The 21925-nt window shown below is 40.9% G+C and overlaps 1 protein-coding gene across 1 annotated transcript; it reads left to right on the plus strand.

Moving 5' to 3' along the window:
- The first annotated feature begins 28 nt into the window (after positions 1-28).
- On the plus strand, positions 29-16602 carry Prpf38a (pre-mRNA processing factor 38A). The gene is made up of 10 exons (XM_048351325.1): positions 29-291; positions 1629-1788; positions 4335-4456; positions 5997-6082; positions 11797-11907; positions 13445-13557; positions 14211-14237; positions 14338-14435; positions 15044-15092; positions 15856-16602. Exons 1-10 carry the CDS (start codon positions 162-164, stop codon positions 15896-15898), a joined length of 939 nt encoding a protein of 312 aa, XP_048207282.1. The 5' UTR covers positions 29-161; the 3' UTR covers positions 15899-16602.
- Positions 16603-21925: the final 5323 nt, after the last annotated feature.

The following is a 21925-nucleotide window of genomic DNA, read 5'->3' on the forward strand; positions in this document are numbered from 1 at the left end:
CGCAACTCACGGAAGTTCGCAGCAGCAGTTTCCGGTTCCAAGAGGCCGCCTAAGCTGGGTAGATTCTTCCCTTCCTCCCTGGGTGTATTCTTTTTTTTTTTTTTAACTTGGTTGTGACGCAGTAAAGGAGTCGACGGAAGTGGGACCGAAAGCGTTCCGAAATGGCGAACCGTACGGTGAAGGATGCGCATAGCATCCATGGCACCAACCCTCAGTATCTGGTGGAGAAGATCATTCGGACGCGAATCTACGAGTCTAAATACTGGAAAGAAGAGTGCTTTGGGCTTACAGGTGAGGAAGGTGGCGCGCGCCCCTTCTCGGCTGCGGGGCCCTTTTCTACCCGCACTTGGTGCGATGTCAGTCTTTCAGATAAACTCTGAGCGCCTGCGGTGTGCCTATACTTGTGTGGCCCATTGGGGATTCGTGAGTCTGGTAGGGCCTTGCCTAATTCTCAAGAACATCTCACTTAGGCTCTCTGAGTCTATAATGGTTGCCGGCTGGGTTCCAGTGTTGAGGTCAGGGACCTGAATATAAATCCTGTGACAGACAACCTCCTCGAGCAACAGAAAATGAGCTGGCTCATAACTAAATTCATACTGCCCCTAAATCTGTTAATTCCAGTATTCTCACGTTCGGGTGCTTGAGAGAAGCCTTGTCTTCCCATCTTATGTTCATATTCTGGTATTAAATGTAGTCGTATGTTACTCAGGCTGGTGGACCTTGAGCAAGTTAATCACCTAACCTTTCGTGGCCTTCATTTTTCTTGCCTGGAAAGTGGAACGACGTCAGAACTTTTTTTTCTCGTGATTTGTTGTAAAGATTAAATAATATTAAATACTTAGCCGAGGGCTTGGCATGTAGTAATCTTTCAGTCCAGATTAGCTATCATCATTATTATTGTGTGGATACACACTTATTCTTCTAATATTGAACTCTTTTTGACTATTTAGTGTGAGAGCCCGAAAATCCAAGCTGTGAGACCCAGGAAGAATTGGGAGTTTGGAATGCCTTCTTCCTATTCTCAGAATACTGAGAGTTTCCTGGAAAAGTCAATCACTCCTGCTTAAGAAAACTCAGACTTGCTGGGGATACAGCCTAGTGGCAAGAGTGCTTGCCTCATATACACAAAGCCCTGGGTTCAATTCCCCAGCACCACATATACAGAAAATGCCCAGAAGTGGCACTGTGGCTCAAGTGACTGAGTGCTAGCCTTGAGTAAAAAGAAGCCAGGGATAGTGCTCAGGTCCTGAGTCCAAGGCCCAGAACTGGCAAAAAAGAAAAGAAAAGAAAACTCAGACTTCTATCCTGGGTGTGGGCTAATGTCCCCTAAACTGTGTGAGAACCTGAGGGTAGACTAAGGTTTATGCAAATGGTAAGCTGTTTCCTGTTTAGCCTCTTTCCCAGAATAAGGAGATCATCTACCACTTGTAAACAAAATATTGTCACAGGTTGAAGTTTGTACTCTACTTACTGGCACAAGACCAATAAAAACCTTGGTTAATGGAACCCTGGGATCTGAAGCAGGAGGAAGTCTACATTCCCCCCCTGGCACCCCAAACCTCATTTCCAAGGTTCAGTCTCCTTAGGTCTAATAAGTCTGACATGACATACTGTTTTTATTTCTTTAGCTGAACTTGTAGTGGATAAAGCCATGGAGTTGAGGTTTGTCGGTGGCGTCTATGGTGGAAACATAAAACCAACTCCCTTTCTGTGTTTAACCTTGAAGATGCTTCAGATTCAACCTGAGAAGGATATCATTGTTGAATTTATTAAAAATGAAGATTTCAAGTGAGTGAAATGTTGATTTTTGTAAATTTTAAGTTTCTGTGGTTCAGAATTGGGCTTTAAATGGGGTGCATTCAGTGTATCCCATTTCCACAGAGTTCCCCCATGTAGGTTTTTGCTGTTTAGTCCTTGAATTAGTTCTTATCTGTCTGATTATATTCTCCTTTGAATTTCTTCTCTCCATCTTGTTAATTTTTCCCCTCCAAAATATTTTTGTTTTTTAAATTCCTTAGGATGTTTTTCTTTTGTTGTTTTAACTGCAGTTGGCAAAGTCTCGTGTAATTAATCCACAAGTGAGGCAGGCTTATTGTATATACAGTTAAGCAGAAAGGAGTGCCTAATATGTTGGTAGGCAATGGTTACTGAGGGGTAGAGAAAACAGTATAAGGTGGTAGTTAATAAATGTTAAATCTGTATTCATACCCAGACTTTGTTACTCATAATCTGTGACGTTAAGAAGTTTCTTAGGGGCTAAAAATGTAGCTTAGCGGTATAGTGCTTGCCTAGTATTCATGAAGCCCTGGGTTTGATTCCTCAGCGGCACATAAACAGAAAAAAGCCAGAAGTGGCACTGTGGCTCAAGAGGTAGAGTGCTAGCCTTGAGCAAAAAGAAGCCAGAGACAGTACTCAGGCCCCTTGTCCCAAGCCTTAGGACTGGCAAAAAAAAAAAAAAAAAAAAAGTTCCTTAGTTTTGTGTTACTTTACCTGTAAAACAGGACAGGGACAGTAATTCCTATTCACAGTTAAAAAATATATACATTTGGGCTGGGGATATGGCCTAGTGGCAAGAGTGCCTGCCTCCTATACACGAGGCCCTAGGTTCGATTCCCCAGCACCACATATACAGAAAACGGCCAGAAGCGGCGCTGTGGCTCAAGTGGCGGAGTGCTAGCCTTGAGCAAAAGGAAGCCAGGGACAGCGCTCAGGCCCTGAGTCCAAGGCCCAGGACTGGCCAAAAAAAAAAAATATATATATATATATATATACATTAGGGGCTGGAGATATAGCCTAGTGGCAAGAGTGCTTGCCTCATATACATGAAGCCCTGGGTTCAATTCCCCGGCACCACATATACAGAAAATGGCCAGAAGGGGCGCTGTGGCTCAAGTGGTAGAGTGCTAGCCTTGAGCAAAAAGAAGCCAGGGACAGTGCTCAGACCCTGAGTACAAGCCCCAGGACTGACAAAAAAATAAAAATAAATAAATATATATATACATTAAAGAAGAGAATGAGTGCATGCAAACCAATACAGTTCTCATTACATGGCAAACAAAGAAATATCAGATGCTTTTATTTAATTGTCCTTCATCAAGAAACTCACAGACAGATATAAGAATAGCTATTCTTGGAATTGGGGGTGTGACTCAAGTGGTAGAATACCAGCTTAGAGTGAAAAAGCTGAGAGCATGGCCCTGATTTCAAGTCCCAGTACACACTATATATGTACGTATATGTGTGTGTGTGTGCTGATCTAGTGCCTTATTGTGTTCTGAGGACTTTATATATAGTAATTCATTTCATTTTTACAACAACATTTAAATTTTCTGTTCCTATTTTACATTTGCCTACAAGCCCTGAAGCCCTTGGTTTGATCTCTAGAACCACCACAAAACTGGAGGATCAAACTTGCCTTTAGATCCTATATTCTTTGCTATATTACTCTGTTCGTCACACAAAGAAACTCAAAATTTTAAGTTCCTGTTATCCAAGTGGAGATATGAGTGAGTAAGTAGCTAGATAGAGGAGCAGAGAAAAAGGAGGAGTCTTACAAACAATTAAGATGGAAAATAGCTAACTTGGATAGAGGTACTTAATAGGTACTGCATACTATGCTTAGCATTTTATCTTTCCTTACATTTGTTATTTCATACATGAACCAAGTAATTAGGTAGCATCAGTATTTTATAAAGATTGAGAAAATAAGTAACTTGCTCATCAGCATTTTCAGAACCCACAGTAATGGCTATGTGTACTTGTTCTGGTATAGTTACTAAATGTATGTTATACCTTATGCTGTTAGAATCAGTATCTAGCTGATGCTAGTGGCTCACAGTTGTAATCCTAGTTACTAGGCTGAGATCTGAGGATTATAGTTGGAAGCCATCCTGTGGTTAATTTCCAATTAGTCACAAAAAGAAAAAAAAAGAAAAGCAGAAGTAGTGCTGTGGCTCAATTGGTACAGCACTGTCCTTAAGCATAGAAGCTCGGACAGCACCCAGGCTCTGAATTTGAGCCTGTGTGCTGTGTGCATGTGCACACACAAAACTAGCATCTCATTTTTTTCCTAATATAATCTTCTGAATTTAATTTTACAGGGGATGTATCTGAAAGTTGAGCACCATGCACCAAGTTTCCACAGCTAGTATTTGATGAAATAGGAATTTAAACTCAGGTCTCCATATCTTCTCTGTCTTTTATTCTGTGCTACCTTCAAAATTACAGTTTTGTATGCAAGAAGAAACAATACATTAACCAGCTTTTGTAATGAGAAAAATAAAACTCTGGAATTCTTAGGAAGGTCTATCATTTCATTGTCATCTCTCTGTCAGGTATGTTCGTATGTTGGGGGCACTTTACATGAGGCTGACAGGCACTGCAATTGATTGCTACAAGTATTTGGAGCCTTTGTACAATGACTATCGAAAAATCAAGAGCCAGAACCGAAATGGAGGTGAGTATGATACCAAGTGACTAGACTATTCTTCCTAAGCCAGTTTTTCTTGGCATCAGTGTCTATCAAATTGAAACATAAAAGGAGTGCTGCTCTTCATCTGCATTAATGTAGTTCTCTCTTGGAGAATATTAGCTCCACTGTTAGCTTCTGGTTGGCTATCCCAAGTTAGCCCCTGGTTGCTATACTTTCCAACTACATTTTATCTTAATCATTGCCTAGCATATGTGCTTTCTCTACACATGTTCCTTCCCACAAGAGCTAGTTTGAGGACTTCTCTATAAAAGCTGCCCAACCCATCTAAATATTATATCATCACAGTTTCTTTTTTCTTTCCTTTTTTTTGCCAGTCCTGGGACTGGAATTCTGGGCCTAGACATTGATCCTGAGGGTCTTTTGCTCAAGGCTAGCGCTCTACCACTTGAGCCACAGAGCCACTTATAACTTTTTTTGAATAGTTTATTGAAGATAAGACTCTCAGACTTTCCTGCCTGTGCTTGCTTCCAACTGCAATCCTCAGATCTCAGCTTCCTGAGTAGCCCTTATTAAAGGTGTGAGCCAACAGCCCCCAGCTCATCACAGTTAATTCTAATGTCCTCTTGTCTAGAACTGTATTCCATATTGCAGTATGTAGAGTAAACGTTACAGTATCACTTAAAGTCTAACAGTACATTTTTTAAGTTACAATGAGATACTTTCTATGCTAAGGATGAATTTGGGGTTATGCAGTCAAAACCTTTTCTCCATGTTATAATAAGAAAGTAATACTTGCCTTCTCTACAAATACCATTAAATAGTAGATTAAAAATTTGGTACAGGCTGAGTATCCCTTGGCACCATAATGTTTCAGATTTCAGAGTTTTTTGAAATTTGGAACCTTAATTAATTGAATAAATACATATTAAGTGCCACTGGTGTGCTAGGGCCTGTACTATGTACTAGAAATACCATGGTGAATGTTCAGATGGATATGATCATGGTCATTTGGAATTAGGATTATGTCATGTAAAAAAAAATTGGATTTCTGAATGTTGATCTTGTGGTCTGATAGCTTTTTGCTGTGTGGGTTGTCTTGTCATTGTAGAATATTTAGCAGCATCCTTGGCCACTCTCCGCTAGACACAGGTAGCACTTCCAGTAAATAGACTACAAAATTGCTTGGAGTTGAGAAACCACTAAACTAAGATAATATGTACTGTGCGAGTTTTTAAAAGTTGATGCTCCCAAGAAGAAAAAAAAAGTTGATGCTCCCTGTGCCAGAAAAGATATGTGTTCTATATTCAGAAACATGGGTTCATGTGAGAAATTGCATATCAGTTATATGATCTATTAAAATTACCTTGAGTTACAGGATTAGCCATACATAATTCTGGATTGTTGTGCCTGTTTTTTGTGTCCCCTGTTGATTATGTCAGTTTCATTCGTCTTAAGCCTTTGCTTCTAAAGAGACCTTGTCTGTAGATGATCCAATTGTTTTACGTTTTTGTTACCTAATCTGTTATTTTCAGGTTACTTGAACTAGTTATTTTTTTTCTTTCAGAATTTGAACTAATGCATGTAGATGAGTTCATTGATGAACTACTGCACAGTGAGAGAGTCTGTGATATTATTCTTCCCCGGCTACAGGTAAGCTACAAGGTTTATTGTTGGGGTCACCCTTCCCTCCATGATGGGCAAAAATAGACAAACCCAGTTATATATAACATTAAAGGCCTCAATGTAACTACGCTTTTTATCTATGAAGATGATAGAGAAGCCCAGCCTAGTGCCTCAAACCTGCAGTACTAGCTGCTTGGGAGGTATAGGTCCGTGGATTATGGTTCAAGACTGGCCAGAGCATAAAGCATAAAGTTTGCAAAACTCCCATCTCAATCAATGGCTGGACTTGTTGATATGTGCCTGCTAGCCCGGCAACAAAGGGAAGCACAGATAAGAGGATTATACTCCAGGCTGGTCTGAGCATTAAGTGTGATTCTGTCTTAAAGTAACCAATACAAAAAGATGTGGCCAAGTGAATGGTATAGTGCCTGCCTCATGAACATGAAGCACTGGTTCATACTCAACTACTTCCCCCAAAAAAGATAGAAGAGGACAGGAAAGCAGATGAAATACTCAAGGGTAGGGTTTTAAGGGTGAATAGTTAAAATAGAAAAGTTTTCTTTTCTAATATGTTATAGCAAGGATATTGTAGTGAGTACGAGTTTCTAAACTTTGTGAGCTTTTCCGAATTGATACGTCTATAAAAAAGTCATACTGTAAGACAGATAAGAGATATCAGGAGGGCTGGGGATGTGGCCTAGTGGCAAGAGTGCTTGCCTCGTATACATGAGGCCCTGGGTTCGATTCCTCAGCACCACATATACAGAAAATGGCCAGAAGTGGCGCTGTGGCTCAAGCGGCAGAGTGCTAGCCTTGAGCAAAAATGAAGCCAGGGACAGTGCTCAGGCCCTGAGTTCACGGCCTAGGACTGGCCAAAAAAAAAAAAAAAAAAAGAGAGAGAGATATCAGGAATTGAAGACTCGGTCCTTACACTTCCTTTATAAACCCAACTCCCTTTGCTAGTTATAATTGTCCATGATGCATCATTCAAGATTGTGTTGTTGTTTTTTCCCATCAGTCCTAGGGCTTGTCCTCTGGGCCTGGGGGCTATCCCTGAGCTGCTTTTGCTCAAGGTGACTGCTCTACTACTTGAGTCACAGCACTACTTCTGGCATTTTTTAGTAGTTTATTTATTTATTTATTATTTATTTTTTTATATTTTGGCCAGTCCTGGGCCTTCGCCTCAGGGCCTGGGCACCTTCCCTGGCTTCTTCCTGCTCAAGGCTAGCACTCTGCCACCTGAGCCACAGCGCCACCTCTGGCCATTTTCCGTATATGTGGTGCTGGGGAATCGAACCAAGAGCTTCATGTGTAGGAGGCAAGCGCTCTTGCCACTAGGCCAGATTCCCAGCCCAGTAGTTTATTTATTTTTTGCCAGTCCTGGGCTTGTACTCAGGGCCTGAGCACTGTCCCTGGCTTCTTTTTGCTCAAGGCTAGCATTCTGCCACTTGAGCCACAGCACCACTTCTGGCCATTTTCTATATACGTGGTACTGGGGAATCAAACCCAGGGCTTCATGTATAGGAGGCAAGCACTCTTGCCATTAGGCCATATTCCCAGCCCCTTTTGAGTAGTTTATTGGAGATAAAGAGTCTCACAGACTTTCCTGCCCAGGCTGGCTTTGAACCCTATGCTCAGATCTCAGCCTCCTGTGTAGCTAGGATGACAGGCATGAGCTACCAGTGCTCTGCAATATTATGTGTTTTTTGTTTTTGTTTTGTTTTTTGCTGTGTTTTTTTTGCCAGTCCTGGGCCTTGGACTCAGGGCCTGAGCACTGTCCCTGGCTTCTTTTTGCTCAAGGCTAGCACTCTACCACTTGAGCCATAGTGCCACTCTTGGCTGTTTTCTATATATGTGGTGCTGGGGAATTGAACCCTGGGCTTCATGTATACGAGGCAAGCATTCTTACCACCAGGCCATATTCCCAGCCCCGGCAATATTATGTTTTATGACTTCAAAACTGTAGAAATACAAAAAGAAAACAGATATGACATATAACCTAGAGAGAAGGGAAATAGGCTATAGGAGGTAAATGATTAAACAGGAAATTAGATGACCTAACATTCAGTGTTACTCATCTGTAAAAGTGAAATCAGACTGTGTTTTGTTTTGTGTTTTGTTTTTTGTTCTTGTCCTTGTCATCAGTTGTGGGGCTTTAACTCTGGGATTGGGGGCTGTCCCTGAGCTCTTCAGCTCAAGGCTAGCGTTCTACCACTTTGAGCCACAGTGCCACTTCTGGTTTTCTGGTGGTTAACTAGAGATAAGAGTCTCATGGACTTCCTGCCTGAGCTGGCTTTGAACCATGATCCTCAGATCTCAGCCTCCTGAGTAGCTAGGATTACAGGTGCTCAGCAGCGATCCTTTTTGTGTGTGTGTGTACCCATGTTGGCGCTTGAACTCATGGTCTGGGTGCTATCCCTGAGATCTTCATGTTCCAAGGCAAGCGCTCTACCACTTGAGTCACAGCTTCACTTCCACCTTTTTGGTGCTTAATTGGAGGTAGGAGTCTCACAGAATTTTCTGTCTAGGCTTGCTTCTAATTGCAATCCTCAGCCTCCTGAGTAGCTAGGATTACTGGTGTGAGCCACCAGCACCCAACTTTATAAGTGGTCTTTAAACTACCATGTAGATGGAGATGACCTCAAATGTCCCAATCCAGATTATCTCCTTTTTCTTCTATGTTATATTTTGGGCTTGAAGAGGAAGATTTCTTTCTTTCTTTTTTTGGCCAGTCCTGGGCCTTGGACTCAGGGCCTGAGCACCGTCCCTGGCTTCTTCCCGCTCAAGGCTAGCACTCTGCCACCTGAGCCAGTGCCCCTTCTGGCCGTTTTCCATATATGTGGTGCTGGGGAATCGAACCGAGAGCTTCATGTGTAGGAGGCAAGCACTCTTGCCACTAGGCCATATTCCCAGCCCTGGGAGATTTCTTTTGAATAAAGGTTTTTAAAACAAAGAGTTTTGTGGCTTAACCCAAATAGGCCGTGAACTCACTATTTACTCCAGACTAGTCTTGAAGTCACAAGACCTCCAGTGTCTGAGTGCTGGGTTCTATGGGCATGAGCCACAAAGCCTAGCTGGGTCTTTTTCTTTTGGATTGCTTTGTTGTTGTGTAGTTGACATACAATAAACTATACATCTACTGCATGAAAACTCGGTAAGTTTTAATGTGAAAACACTAGAAATGTGCTAATATCAAGATAGTGGCCTTCTTTCTCCCATCCTTAAGTTGCTTAACCACTCATGTATTGCTTATAATAGATTAAATTGCATTTTGAAATTAGGCAGTAAATTTTGTCTTTTTTCACTTGTCTTGGTTACCTGGTGACTCACCTATGTTGTTGCATTTATGACTGGTTTATTACATTTTATTGCTAGACAGTTCTCCATTGTGTGCAAATACCGTAGCAGTGGGTAGCCATTTATCTGTTTATACAGATCTGAGATCAGTACACAAAAATCAACTATCTTGCTGGGCACTGGTGGCTAATGCTAGCTACTTTGGTGGCTTGTTTTATTTTGCTTTGTTTTTGGTTTTTTACCAGTCCTGGGCCTTGGCCTCAGGGCCTGAGCACTGTCCCTGGCTTCTTCTTGCTCAAGGCTAGCACTCTGCCACTTGAGCCACAGCGCCACTTCTGGCCATTTTCTGTATATGTGGTGCTGGTGAATCGAACCCAGGGCCTCATGTATATGAGGCAGGCACTCTTGCCACTAGGCCATATCCCCAGCCCACTTCTGGCCTTTTCTATATATGTGGTGCTGAGGAATCGAACCCAGGGCTTCATGTATACGAGGCAAGCACTCTTGCCACTAGGCCATATTCCCAGCCCATTCCTAGCTACTTTGGAAACTAAAATTTGAGGATCACGGTTTGAAGCCAACCATAGCAGGAAAGTGAGACTTATCTCCAAAAATAGAGCTGTGGGAAGTGGTAGTGTGCTAGCCTTGAGCAAAAAGCTCAGGTCAAGCCCCAGGACTGACACAAAGAACAAAAAAAGGATCAATGGAACAAAATTAAGAAATAAAAAATAAACCTTTGCATACCTAGACATTGGTTTTCTACAGATATATGAGGGCAATACTGTTGAGAAATGATAGTGTTTCCTGCACTGTTACAGAAACAATTTAGAGGCCACATGCACCTAAGTGAATCTCTGCCCTTTGTTCATACTACATAAAAATTACTTGAAGGGAATTGTAAACTTAAAGTATGAATGCAAAGATTAAAGAACTTCTAATGGGTTCCTTGTGATTAATAAACATTTTTCTTGATAAGACAATAAAAAGCGGGAAGATAATCACAAGATTGTATTTGGACAGTTTTACAGAGTTCACTTGTTAAACTTCCCCAATTTGAAATACTCCAAAACCTAAGACCTTTTTTTTTTGGCACCAGTCCTGGGGCTTGAACTCAGGGCCTGGCCACTGTCTACCACTTGAACCACAGCCCCACTTCCAGCTTTTTCTGTTTATGTAGTACTAAGGCTGACTCCATCTTGATTAGGGAAACATGGTAGGAAATGTTGGGGGGAGTAGACTAGGTCACACTGACCCCAAAATTCTGCTTCTGTAAATGGCTTGCTTGCTTGTTATTTGCTCTACCCCCTACATCAACCTCCTACATCTGTGAACTTATTGCATGCTCTAACCCCTGCGTCAAGCCCCTACATCTGTGCTATGGTTTTACCTTTATAAACCCCAATTTGAGGACTGTTGGGGTCATGGTGGCAGCTCCTGAGTCTGTGCTGCATATCCCTGGCCAGTCAGTTTGCTTTATGCTTCCCCAATAAATCCATCTTTTTTCTTGAGACTGTCTCTGAGTGGTGGACTCTTGTAGGGACAGGTAATCCCCCTTGGAGGGACGGGGAATCCCCTTCCTTGAACCCATAACATTTCTTTCCCTGTAACAGGACTTCATGCATGCTAGGCAAAAGCACTCTACTACTAAGCCACATTCCCAGCACAAAATCTAAAACATTTTGAGCATAAACATGACTTTTTTTTTTTTTTTTTGGTCGGTCTTGGATCTTGAACCCTGGGCCTAGGCACTGTCCCTGAGCTCTTCAGCTTTGAGCCACACTGCCACTTCTGGTTTTCTGGTGGTTAATTGGAGATAAATGACTCATGGACTTTCTTGCCTGGGCTGGTTTTGAACCTTGATCCTCTATCCTCAGATCTCAGCCTTCTGAGTGGTTAGGATTACAGGTGTGAACCACCGGCACCTGGCTTCAACATGACATTCTAAAAGTTTATTTTTATTGGCCAGAAACTATATCCATCTGTAAGTGTGAATAGATGAAAACACTGCCATATATACTGACAACAGTATACTACTCAGAAGTAAAAATGAACTATTGATGCAGTAACAGATGAATTGCAAAGTAATTAAGCTTAATGAAAAATACCTTCGTAAGCAGACTGGGTGCTAATGGCTCATGCCTATAGTCCTAGCTACTCTGGAGGCTAATATCTGAGGATAACAATTTGAAAACAGCCTAGGCAGACCAATCCAAGACTTTTTTTTGTATGCCCAGACCACATTCAAACTGTAATCCTCAGATCACAGCCTTCTGGGTAGCCAGCGTTGCAAATGTGAGCCACCAATGCCCAGCTCAAATCAGAGACACTCATGTTGAACTTTAATCTTTGTCCGTGGCTTTTCTGTCATACTCACAAGTTCAGTATTGGGGCTTCAGGATGTATAGGAGAGAGCAATGAACCCTAACTTCATGTGTTTTCTGTAGAAACGCTATGTGCTTGAGGAGGCTGAGCAGCTGGAACCTCGAGTGAGTGCTCTAGAAGAAGACATGGATGATGTGGAGTCCAGTGAAGAGGAGGAAGAAGAAGACGAGAAGGTAAGGCTTCTGAGGGTGTGAAGGTGGAGCAGGAGGGGAATGGGGAGGGGAATTTGTTTCTGCATCCAGCTTTTTTTTTCAACTTTAACAACAAAAATACTTTAACATTTTAAGTATGAGCTCTAATTTGGAATCCAATAATCTCTAACTCATAAAAAGAGGTTTGATCTTCATGTTGTTTTATCCATAGCCTCTCCCATTCTAAACATGATATCCACTACTGTTCCAGCCTACTGTTATTTTTCTTAAGGAATTTGTCCTTTTTTTTTTTTTTTTTTTTTTTGCCAGTCCTGGGGCTTGGTTTCAGGGCCTGAACACTGTCCCTGGCTTTTTGTTGCTCAAGGCTAGCACTCTGCCACTTGAGCCACAGCGCCACTTCTGGCCTTTTTTCTATATATGTGGTGCTGGGGAATCGAACCCAGGGCTTCATGTATATGAGGCAAGCACTCTTGCCACTAGGCCATATTCCCAGCCCCTCCATTTTCATATATGTATTTTCACCTACCCTGACAAGCAGTTTCTTACTGCTGAGGTAAGACACTTAGATTTATTATAATTGTAACAGACTTTTTTCCTATCGATTTATCGTGCTTCTTCTATTCTTATGTTCCTTTCTATTGTATTTTCCCCTCTATTCATTTCTTTTTTTTATTTTTAAGAATTTACATTCACTTATAACCAATTACTTTTTTATTATTATTATTTTATCGGTTGTGGGGCTTGAACTCCAGGGCCTACGTCCTATCCTTGAACTTTTTCACTCTAGAGCTCTACCACTTTGAGCCACATTGCCACTTCAGTTTTCTGGTGGTTAATTGGAGATAAGAGTTTCATGGAGTTTCTTGCCTGGGCTGGCTTCAAACCATGATCCTCAGATCTCAGCCTCCTAAGAAGCTAGGGTTACAGGCGTGAGCCACTAGTGCCAGCACCATTTATTCTTGAAATTTCACATAAATACTCAAAAACTAAAGCCATATATATTTTATTTTTTGGCGTGGGGAAGGGTATGTGTTAGCAGTCCTGGGGCTTGAACTCAGGGCCTGAGCACTGTCCCTGAGCTTCTTTGGCTCAAGGCTAGCACTCTACCACTTTGAGCTGCAGCGCCACTTCTGGCCTTTTCTGTTCGGGTGGTACCAAGGAATTGAACCCAAGGCCTCATGCATGCTGTGCAAGCACTCTACCACAAACCACATTCCCAGCACCTAAAACATAATCTTAAATCTCCTCTCTTCCAAAACAATGCAAGGTACCATACATAATCACTTTGTAATTAACCACATTGACGTTTTTTCTTTAGCATTGGAAATACACCTTGAAATATGTATAACCACCAATTTCTTACTATACTCAGTGTCTCAGAATGACAGTACCAACACTAGGATGATAAAAGAATTATTGGAAAGTTTATTTGTTGGTAGTTCTTCTTGTTAAGATTGTCCCATATCAAGTCACTGTGTTATAAAATCACTTGTGTCAGGATAGAGAGGACTGTGAAGTGTTACTGAGTGGCTGTTTTACCCATCTGTCTTGTTTCCAGCTGGAAAGAGTGCCATCACCTGATCACCGTCGGAGAAGTTACCGAGACCTAGACAAGCCCCGGCGATCTCCTACACTGCGCTACAGGAGGAGTAGGAGTCGGTCACCCAGAAGGTGAGGTTCAAGCTGGCCCCCCTTCAGGGAAACTAAGAATTAGAGCTTTGGAGTTTGATTTCAGGGAAGGAAAAATGCGTTTAGGGAGAATATTTGCCATTATGGCATGGCAGGCAAAACAGACAATAACTGTGTCTTATCCTAGCTACTCAGGAAAGTTAGGTTTGAGGGTTGAGATTTGAAGACAAATCTGAGATTCTTGCCTCTAACTAGTCAAAAGCCAGAAGTGGAAGTGTCTCAAATGGTAGAGCACCTGCCTTGAGTAAAAAAGCCAAGCAAGAGTTCAAAGCCTAGAGAGTTTAAGTCCCAATAATAGGCACACAAATATATATATATATTAAAAATATATATTACTTTTCCCTGTAGTCCCTAAATGTGTAATCACTAATATAAGCTTGGCTTCAGTATGCAGTAGAGTAAGTAGGAGTTAGCTGTTCATGCATGTTTCCAGTATCTGTTTGGATCACTTTTGCAGGCCACATGACCAATCACAAGTGAATAAGTGTGCTAAAAACTTGTAGGACATGGATAGAGAAAAGTTAAGGGGAAGAATCAGGATCACTAGGACCAATCCTCCCCCCTTAGAACCATTTTTATGACATGCAACATCCAGTGCACTAATCTAGGCTCTCCCCTTTGTCTTTACTCTGTAGGCGGAGTCGATCACCCAAAAGAAGAAGGTAGTCTTGTCATTCATTTCTGATGAAGGTTTTGGGAGAGGGTATGGTATTGTGCATATACTGCCAAATAGATCTAGTGGCTGACCAGTCTTTTCCACAGCCCCTCTCCCCGCCGAGAAAGGCATCGGAGCAAGAGTCCAAGACGTCACCGAAGCAGGTCCCGAGATCGAAGGCACAGATCTCGCTCCAAATCTCCAGGTATTTAGGCCTTTTGCTGCTGCTTGTTTTAACAAAGAAATCTAGGGTAAACAGCCTCCTTTAGTACAGGAAATGGGAGTAGAAAAAAAGGAGATGGGACAAAATTTGAAAATAGTGTCACCTTTTGACACTTAGGAGTTCTGTGGAGCTGGGCACCGTGGCTCATGCCTATAATCCTAGCTTCTCAGGAGCTGAAATCTGAGTGGTTTGAGCCAGCCTGGGCAGGAAAGTCAATGAGACACTGATCTTTAACTGCCAGGAAGTGGTGCTGTGGCTTAAGTGGTAGAGCGCTAGCCTTGAGCAAAAGTTGCTCATGGACAGCTCTGAGGCCCAGAGTTGAAGAGCTCTGTGGATATGATGATGGGTTTCACTTTCTCATTTGATATTATAGGAATAATACTTCACATTGGGAAAAACTCAGTGTTGGGTTTATAAAATTAGTCATAAAGGTCTGAATGTATGGGGTTTCATTAGTACATTCCAAATGTGGCATGAAGAGGTGACCTCAAGAGGTATAGCACTAGCATAGGCCATAAAAATGTAAAGCCAAAGGATTGATGGGGAAGGAGAGAATTAGTTGACTCATTCAATAACCTTTTCTTCCCCAGGTCATCACCGTAGTCACAGACATAGGAGCCACTCAAAGTCTCCAGAAAGGTATAATTTGATCTCTATTTTAATAATTATAAGCAGGCACTGGTGGCTAATACCTATAAGCCCAGCTACTCAGAGAGGCTGAAATCTGATTATGGTTCAAAGCTAGCCCAGGCAGAAAATCCTGAGACTTTTGTCTCCATCTAACCAGCAAAAGGCCACAAGTGGTGATATGACTTAATTTGGTATAGAGCACCAGTTTTGATTGAAAAAGCCAAGAGAGAGTGTAAAGCTCTGAGTTCAAACTCTAGTACCAAGGCATAAATCAATAGATTAAAACCTCCTCTCAGAAATTAAAAGTCCTAGTTACAACTAAGTTGGGCCAGAACTTTTCTTGTTTTGATTTGTGATATTCAAAATCCATTAAAGACAAAATAGGCTTTTTTGCCCTGGGCATTGATAGGATTTTAAGACTGTAGCTTTGGAGAATGGGTAAGTTGTGATCTAGGGATACCTGGGTTTAAGAGCCAACTTTTAAAATGTAGTTGAGTGCCCAGACCCTGAGTTCAAGCCCCACGACCAGCCAAAAAAAAAAGTAGTGTGTCACTTTGATCAGCTTTCATTAGAAACACCTAAGGCCATACAGTATTAGATGTACTCTTAACCTCTAAAGCAGTCATGTCCTTAGTAGTAAATTTTGAATAGTAATACCTGGGTTCAGAGTGTTGCTCAGAATCATTAAAAAAAAATTACAAATGAAGTATATTAGGTATCATAGTAATTCTAACTTATATGCTGTTAAAGATTTCTATGTATTTCATTTCAGGTCCAAGAAGAGCCATAAGAAGAGCAGGAGAGGGAATGAGTAATGGTCTCAGTTTGGTTTTAGTCCAATGGGCTCTTGTGGATATGAGTTTATCTGCGAAAATGGAAAGATCAAGATCTACTCTCCAGGCAGCTATAAGAATTTTAGTTTTCTCTTACCAAGTTTTTGGTTTTTGTCATTTTCTTAAATGAAAGAGGTGCTGAGTTTTATTATCTCTTTTTCAACAGTAATCAATCTTTGAGGGATGTTTCCTTAAGGTCAGTCTTTGACCAAACCAACTAGGACTGTATTCAAGCTTGGGATGATAGGAAGGATTTGGAGATAGGAGGTATGAATGAGAAGTAACGGATGTGGCCAACGAGTGGTCCTTTCCCTGTTTGCTATTAAACTATTTGCCATTTTTCAGTACTCTGGTTTTTGGTTTGCTTTAAAATAAGAACTGCTCTGAAAAGATCTTGGGATCTTTGCTATTGCTTTTTTTCAAAAAGCAAATTGGGCTAGGCTGTAGCTCTAGCAAATGCAAGTTCCACCTCAAATACTGTTTAAAAAAAGAACCTGCCAAACACAATTCTTTATTTATAAACTAGCCAAAGCTTTTCAATAATAGAATATTCAAATAAACATAGGCTTCTTCCAGACTTAATCCAATTTCATCAAGTAGTTTAGCAAATAGCACTTAGCAACCTTTACTATTTTACTTGTTGGGGATTGAATCCAGGTCTTTGTGCTTGCTAGGCAAGCACTCAACTCTTTTTATTTTTCCCCCAGAGCTGAGGACCGAAACTCAGGGCCTTGCACTCGCCAGGCAGGCGCAGGCGCTCTTCCGCTGAGCCAGATCCCCAGCCCCAAGCACTCAACTCTTTCAGGACATTTTTATATAGTATCATTTGCTCACTCCCCTAAACTTTGAGTTCCAGGTTTAGATGCTCAAGTTACTCTACAAGTATTAACATCCAAGCCTAGTTTTGACCTGAGTTACTTAACAGTAGTGACATAAAGTCATAAAATATTCTGCCAGGAAGAGAAAGCTTTTTAAAAAAAATTTAAGTGGGCAGAGTAGGAGGGTTTGTGGTGGTAATGAAAATGGTGCATTCTGCTTAATAAATTTTACTTTGAGACAGTGGTGCAGTAGTCACCCAGATGGTCAGCAATAGGGACTAGAATTCAGTGTAGTAACCTAAGCATGGCTATGTTAATATATTATATAGAATTGTTCAAGGAATTAGGAGTGTGTGTGTGTGTGTGTGTCAAGAGAGAGTAAATAGCACCATAGGCAACAACATTGTTGATAAGAACGAGTCAGTTACTTAAAACTGGAATGACATGTTCAAAAGGTCTAAGAATTAGTAGATAAAAGAAGCAAAAGACAAAGCCCTATGGACACTGATACTCGAAGGAGAATTATTAGGGTCCTTCTTAGAAAAGTTCCTTTACTGTAAATACATTTCTTCCTTTAAAATGGAAAAAAATGGCTGAATCGGGGCTGGGAATATGGCCTAGTAGTAGAGTGCTTGCCTCGCATACATGAAAAGCCCTGGGTTCGATTCCTCAGCACCACATATATAGAAAAAGCTGGATGTGGCGCTGTGGCTCAAGAGGCAGTGTTAGCCTTAAGCAAAAAGAAGCCAGGGACAGTGCTCAGGCCCTGAGTCCAGGCCCCAGGATTGGCCAAAAAAAAAGGCTGAATGACTTCCTGCAACTCTGGTCCTCAGAGGAATTTGGATGGCCAGCTGCTTTGTTTGATCTAGCTTCTTGAGAAGTCTTACCTGCGCATCCAAAAAAGTTTTAAAAAATCTATTTCAACTTCCATGTTTTTCAGTTATTCCTAATTAATACCTGAATAGAAGTTGTTTACAAGAAGTGTTACACAGGGGCTGGGGATATGGCCTAGTGGCAAGAGTGCCTGCCTCATATACATGAGGCCCTGGGTTCGATTCCCCAGCACCACATATATAGAAAACGGCCAGAAGTGGCGCTGTGGCTCAAGTGGCAGAGTGCTAGCCTTGAGCAAAAAGAAGCCAGGGACAGTGCTCAGGCCCTGAGTCCAAGCCCCAGGACTGGCCAAAAAAAAAAAAAAAAAGAAGTGTTACACAGTACAAATACACATGGATATGATTTTTTTTAATTAAATATAAGCATCTCTATGCAAAGTCTGTTACAAACTTCCAGCAGTTACTTCTTTACTAAAGTGCTCTAGGTATAAAGAAGTATCTTCTGGCTAAATGATACATGGACCAACTAAGCATGATCAGTATACTGTAAAAATAATTATTGAGGGCTGGGGATATAGCCTAGTGGCAAGAGTGCCTGCCTCGGATACACGAGGCCCTAGGTTCGATTCCCCAGCACCACATATACAGAAAACGGCCAGAAGCGGCGCTGTGGCTCAAGTGGCAGAGTGCTAGCCTTGAGCGGGAAGAAGCCAGGGACAGTGCTCAGGCCCTGAGTCCAAGGCCCAGGACTGGCCAAAAAAAAAAAAAAAATTATTGAAGTAAAAATAAGCCTGTAAGAAGTCCAAGATTTTAATATTAGAAATAAACCTTCCCAAGTATAAGTTATAGTACACATTCTTATTTTGACCAAAACTGAGGCAGCATGACCAACCTACAGCAGGAAGCAGAATGTCCCTATTCTTAAACTTAAGAAGGTAAGCAGGAGTAGGACATATGTTGGAAATCTTTCTGGAGATCATTTTGACAAATTGAAAAGGAGATGTAATGTTTACCTATTTGATAGGTCTTGGGATAGGAACTTTAAAATGTGGCTACAACCTATATACTAGAAGTGTATTTCACGTCTTACCTTTCTGTACACACTATGTATACTCTGTACTGAAGCAGATTTAGGAAGATTATTCCTTATGCAAAATACAGAAATTTATTAATTATCTATTTCCAGTCTCTTAAGTCCTATTTTCTGAAAGAGGTGTTTTTCTATTTCTTGTTTTAAACTAATATATTTTAGTACATATAATATACACGTGTCTACTACTTACATATAGTATATATATCATATAGTCAAAAATGTTTTAGTTTAAAACAAATGTTAATTATGTAACATAACTACTGTTAAATTATCTAGTCTATATTATAAATTATAGATATTATATATTACACAATCAATATAGTTTCCACAAATTACAATACCATGCCTTAAAAGCTCTGCCACAGGGCACTATGACCTCACTACTAAGAAATGAAGGGAGTTGTAGTCAATCAGAAAGTTACAGATTTCATGACAGGGTTCCAATATAGCCACCCAAGGTAAAGCTCATTCCTCTAACCTTTTTTCTATTATTCAGATGCTGATGTTAAATTTAAATACTGATCAGGAAAAAGAAAGTCACAGATGGCTATCCAGTCCCTCAAAAAAGGTTACAAGTGACAGATTCTCCAAACTCGAAGTACAGTATGAAAGCATAAAGACTCAAATTAGAGTATAAAAAGTAAAAAATAAGATTGGTAGAGCTAGAAAAACAAAAAAAATTAAATACAAGCATTATTACAGGTGTGCTGGTGTGCTTCTTTAATCCTTGCTACTTGGGAAGCTAACGCAGGAACAGCACTTTATAGAGCCCGAGAGTTTGAAGCCAAACCTGGGCAACACAGCAAGATTATCTCAAAATAACAAAAAATAAACTACAAAGTATAAAACAAGACAACATCTGCAGAGAACACTAAAAATTAAAAATGGAAAGGGCTATAGAATATGGAAAATCAGAAACCTCAAGAAATACCCAGGTAAGGGGGCTAGGGTGTGGCTCAAGGGCAGAGTGCCTGTCTACTAAGTACAAGGCCCTGAGTTCAAACCCTAGTCCCTTGTAAAGAAAAATCCTGGTAAATTTGAAAGTGAGATAAAGTGAGAATACAAGTCATTAGTATGAAGAAACAGGAAAATTCAAGATGATGTTATTTACCTATTCACATGCTGAAACATATCTATAACATCATCTCGCCTAAAACTCTTGGCAAATCAACTAAGTGGTTAGAAAAGCTACCGCGCCTCACCTTACTATATGCTACCAACAACTTGAGTGTGAATTCCAACACAGTGGTGTACTACATGATCAACAACTGACTACATGGTCCCATAAGATCTGGGGGCTGAAAAGTTCTTACATAGTGAGGCTGTTGGCATCATGACATTATTATAGCACAACACACCAATGGTTTAGACATGTTTGTATAAACAAACCCATTGTAATGCCAGTCATACAAAAGCATAGGACATGTAATCTTGTACAGTACCTAAAACTATGTTATCATTATACTTAAAAAAGAATTCAAGTTCAATGTAAAAACGCACACTATGCCACACCAGAAGCATCCTCATGTATCTTGTATTTATTACTTTCACAACTGCATCATGAGTTGAAGTAGTGACCGGCCTATGCCATCTACATTTGGTCCAAGTACATTTTGATGTTTACATAAAAATGAAACCATCAAATGGTGTATTTCTCAGCATGTACCCCACAGTCAAGTGGCACAATTATGTAGTCACTGCTTCACAAGCTTGTCGATTTTTCTGTGCGGGTCCTTGGGCTTGAACTCTACTCTACCACTTGAGCCACGGCTCCACTTCTAGTTTTGGGGGTTTTTTTTGGTGGTTTATTGGAGATAAGAGTCTCAAACTTTCCTGCTATAGCTGGCTACACACGGTGATCCTTAGATCTGTCTCCTGGAGTGGCTTGGATTGCAGTGCCCAGCCACAAGCATTTTTTTAAGTGGTATTAGAGTTTGAACTCGGTTTGTGTTTGCTAAGCAGGCATTGTTACTACTAAGTAGGTCTCCATCCTTGATTTAATTATTTTTTATTGTTATTATAAAGGAGATGTACAGAAGGATTACTGTTTCATAAGTCAGTTAATCAGTACATTTCTTTTTGAACAATGTCACCCTTTCCTTCGCTTTCTCCCAGTTTCCTCCTCCTATCCCTGCCCACAAGTTGTAAAGTTCATTTTCAACAGTGTCTACTGAGTACCACCCATTGTCCCTCCATTTCTGTGTCCCCTTTTAGCCCCTCCCCCAGACAGATAAATGAACAAGACAAAAAAGCAAAGAAAAAAGCCCTTATTTCTATATCCAGGAATTTACACTCAGAGCCACAGAGCTATTGTGCCTTTGTTTGGAGCGTTAATTTTTGCTCATTAATTGTTGCTTCCTGCCTAGTCATGGACCCGGGAATGATTCACCTTTGTTAGGCTTCCCAGCAGCTTGTGTTAATAGGCATGTAGTAACATCCAGCTTTTTTGAGAAGGGAGGCTCATGAACTTTTTCTGTGCAGGCTGGCTTTTAACCTCGATCCCAACAATCTTGGCCTCCCAAAGTAGCTAGGATTACAGGTTTGAAACTCCAGCATCAGGCTCTCAAGCACTCAATCACATACTAGTTTACTAATAAATAAAAACTGTCAGTGTAACTCTAAGTCAAGATTTGGTTTCTTTCTTTCTTGGGCTTCACCTCAGGGTCTGGGTGTTGTCCTTGAGCTTTTTCAGCTCAAGGCTAGAATTCTACTACTTGAACCACAGCTCCACTTCTGGCTTTTTGATGATTAATTAGAAATAAGAGGGTCACAGACTTTCCTGACTGGGATGGCTTCAAACTGTGATCCTTACATCTCAGTCTCCTGAGTAGCTAGGGTTACAGACATGGGCAACCAGTACCTGGGTTCAAGGTGTATTTTTTTCTTTTAAACAACAACATACACACACACACACACACACACACACACACACAAATTCCCACAACACAGCTATTTTGTGGATGAGTGGATGGGACCGGGAACCAACTAGGCCTTGTGTATGCTAGGCAAACTCAACACTGAGCTACATTCTAGCCCTCAATAGTTCTATTTTGATTCAAATTCCAACCTGTAAGTGTGCTCTGCTTTCCTCTTGCATTTCATTTTCAATGACAAAATGAAGATAGCATCTGCATCTATCAACTTCATATAATTGTGATAATCCAATAAAATAAAGGACAAGAAAAGATCCTTGAATCTCTAAAACTAAGTAATATTCAATGAAAGTACAAGTCTTTTTAGACCAGATGAATTAACCAAATTTGAC

The sequence above is a fragment of the Perognathus longimembris genome, chromosome 7, assembly GCF_023159225.1.
Source record: "Perognathus longimembris pacificus isolate PPM17 chromosome 7, ASM2315922v1, whole genome shotgun sequence".
NCBI lineage: Eukaryota > Metazoa > Chordata > Mammalia > Rodentia > Heteromyidae > Perognathus > Perognathus longimembris.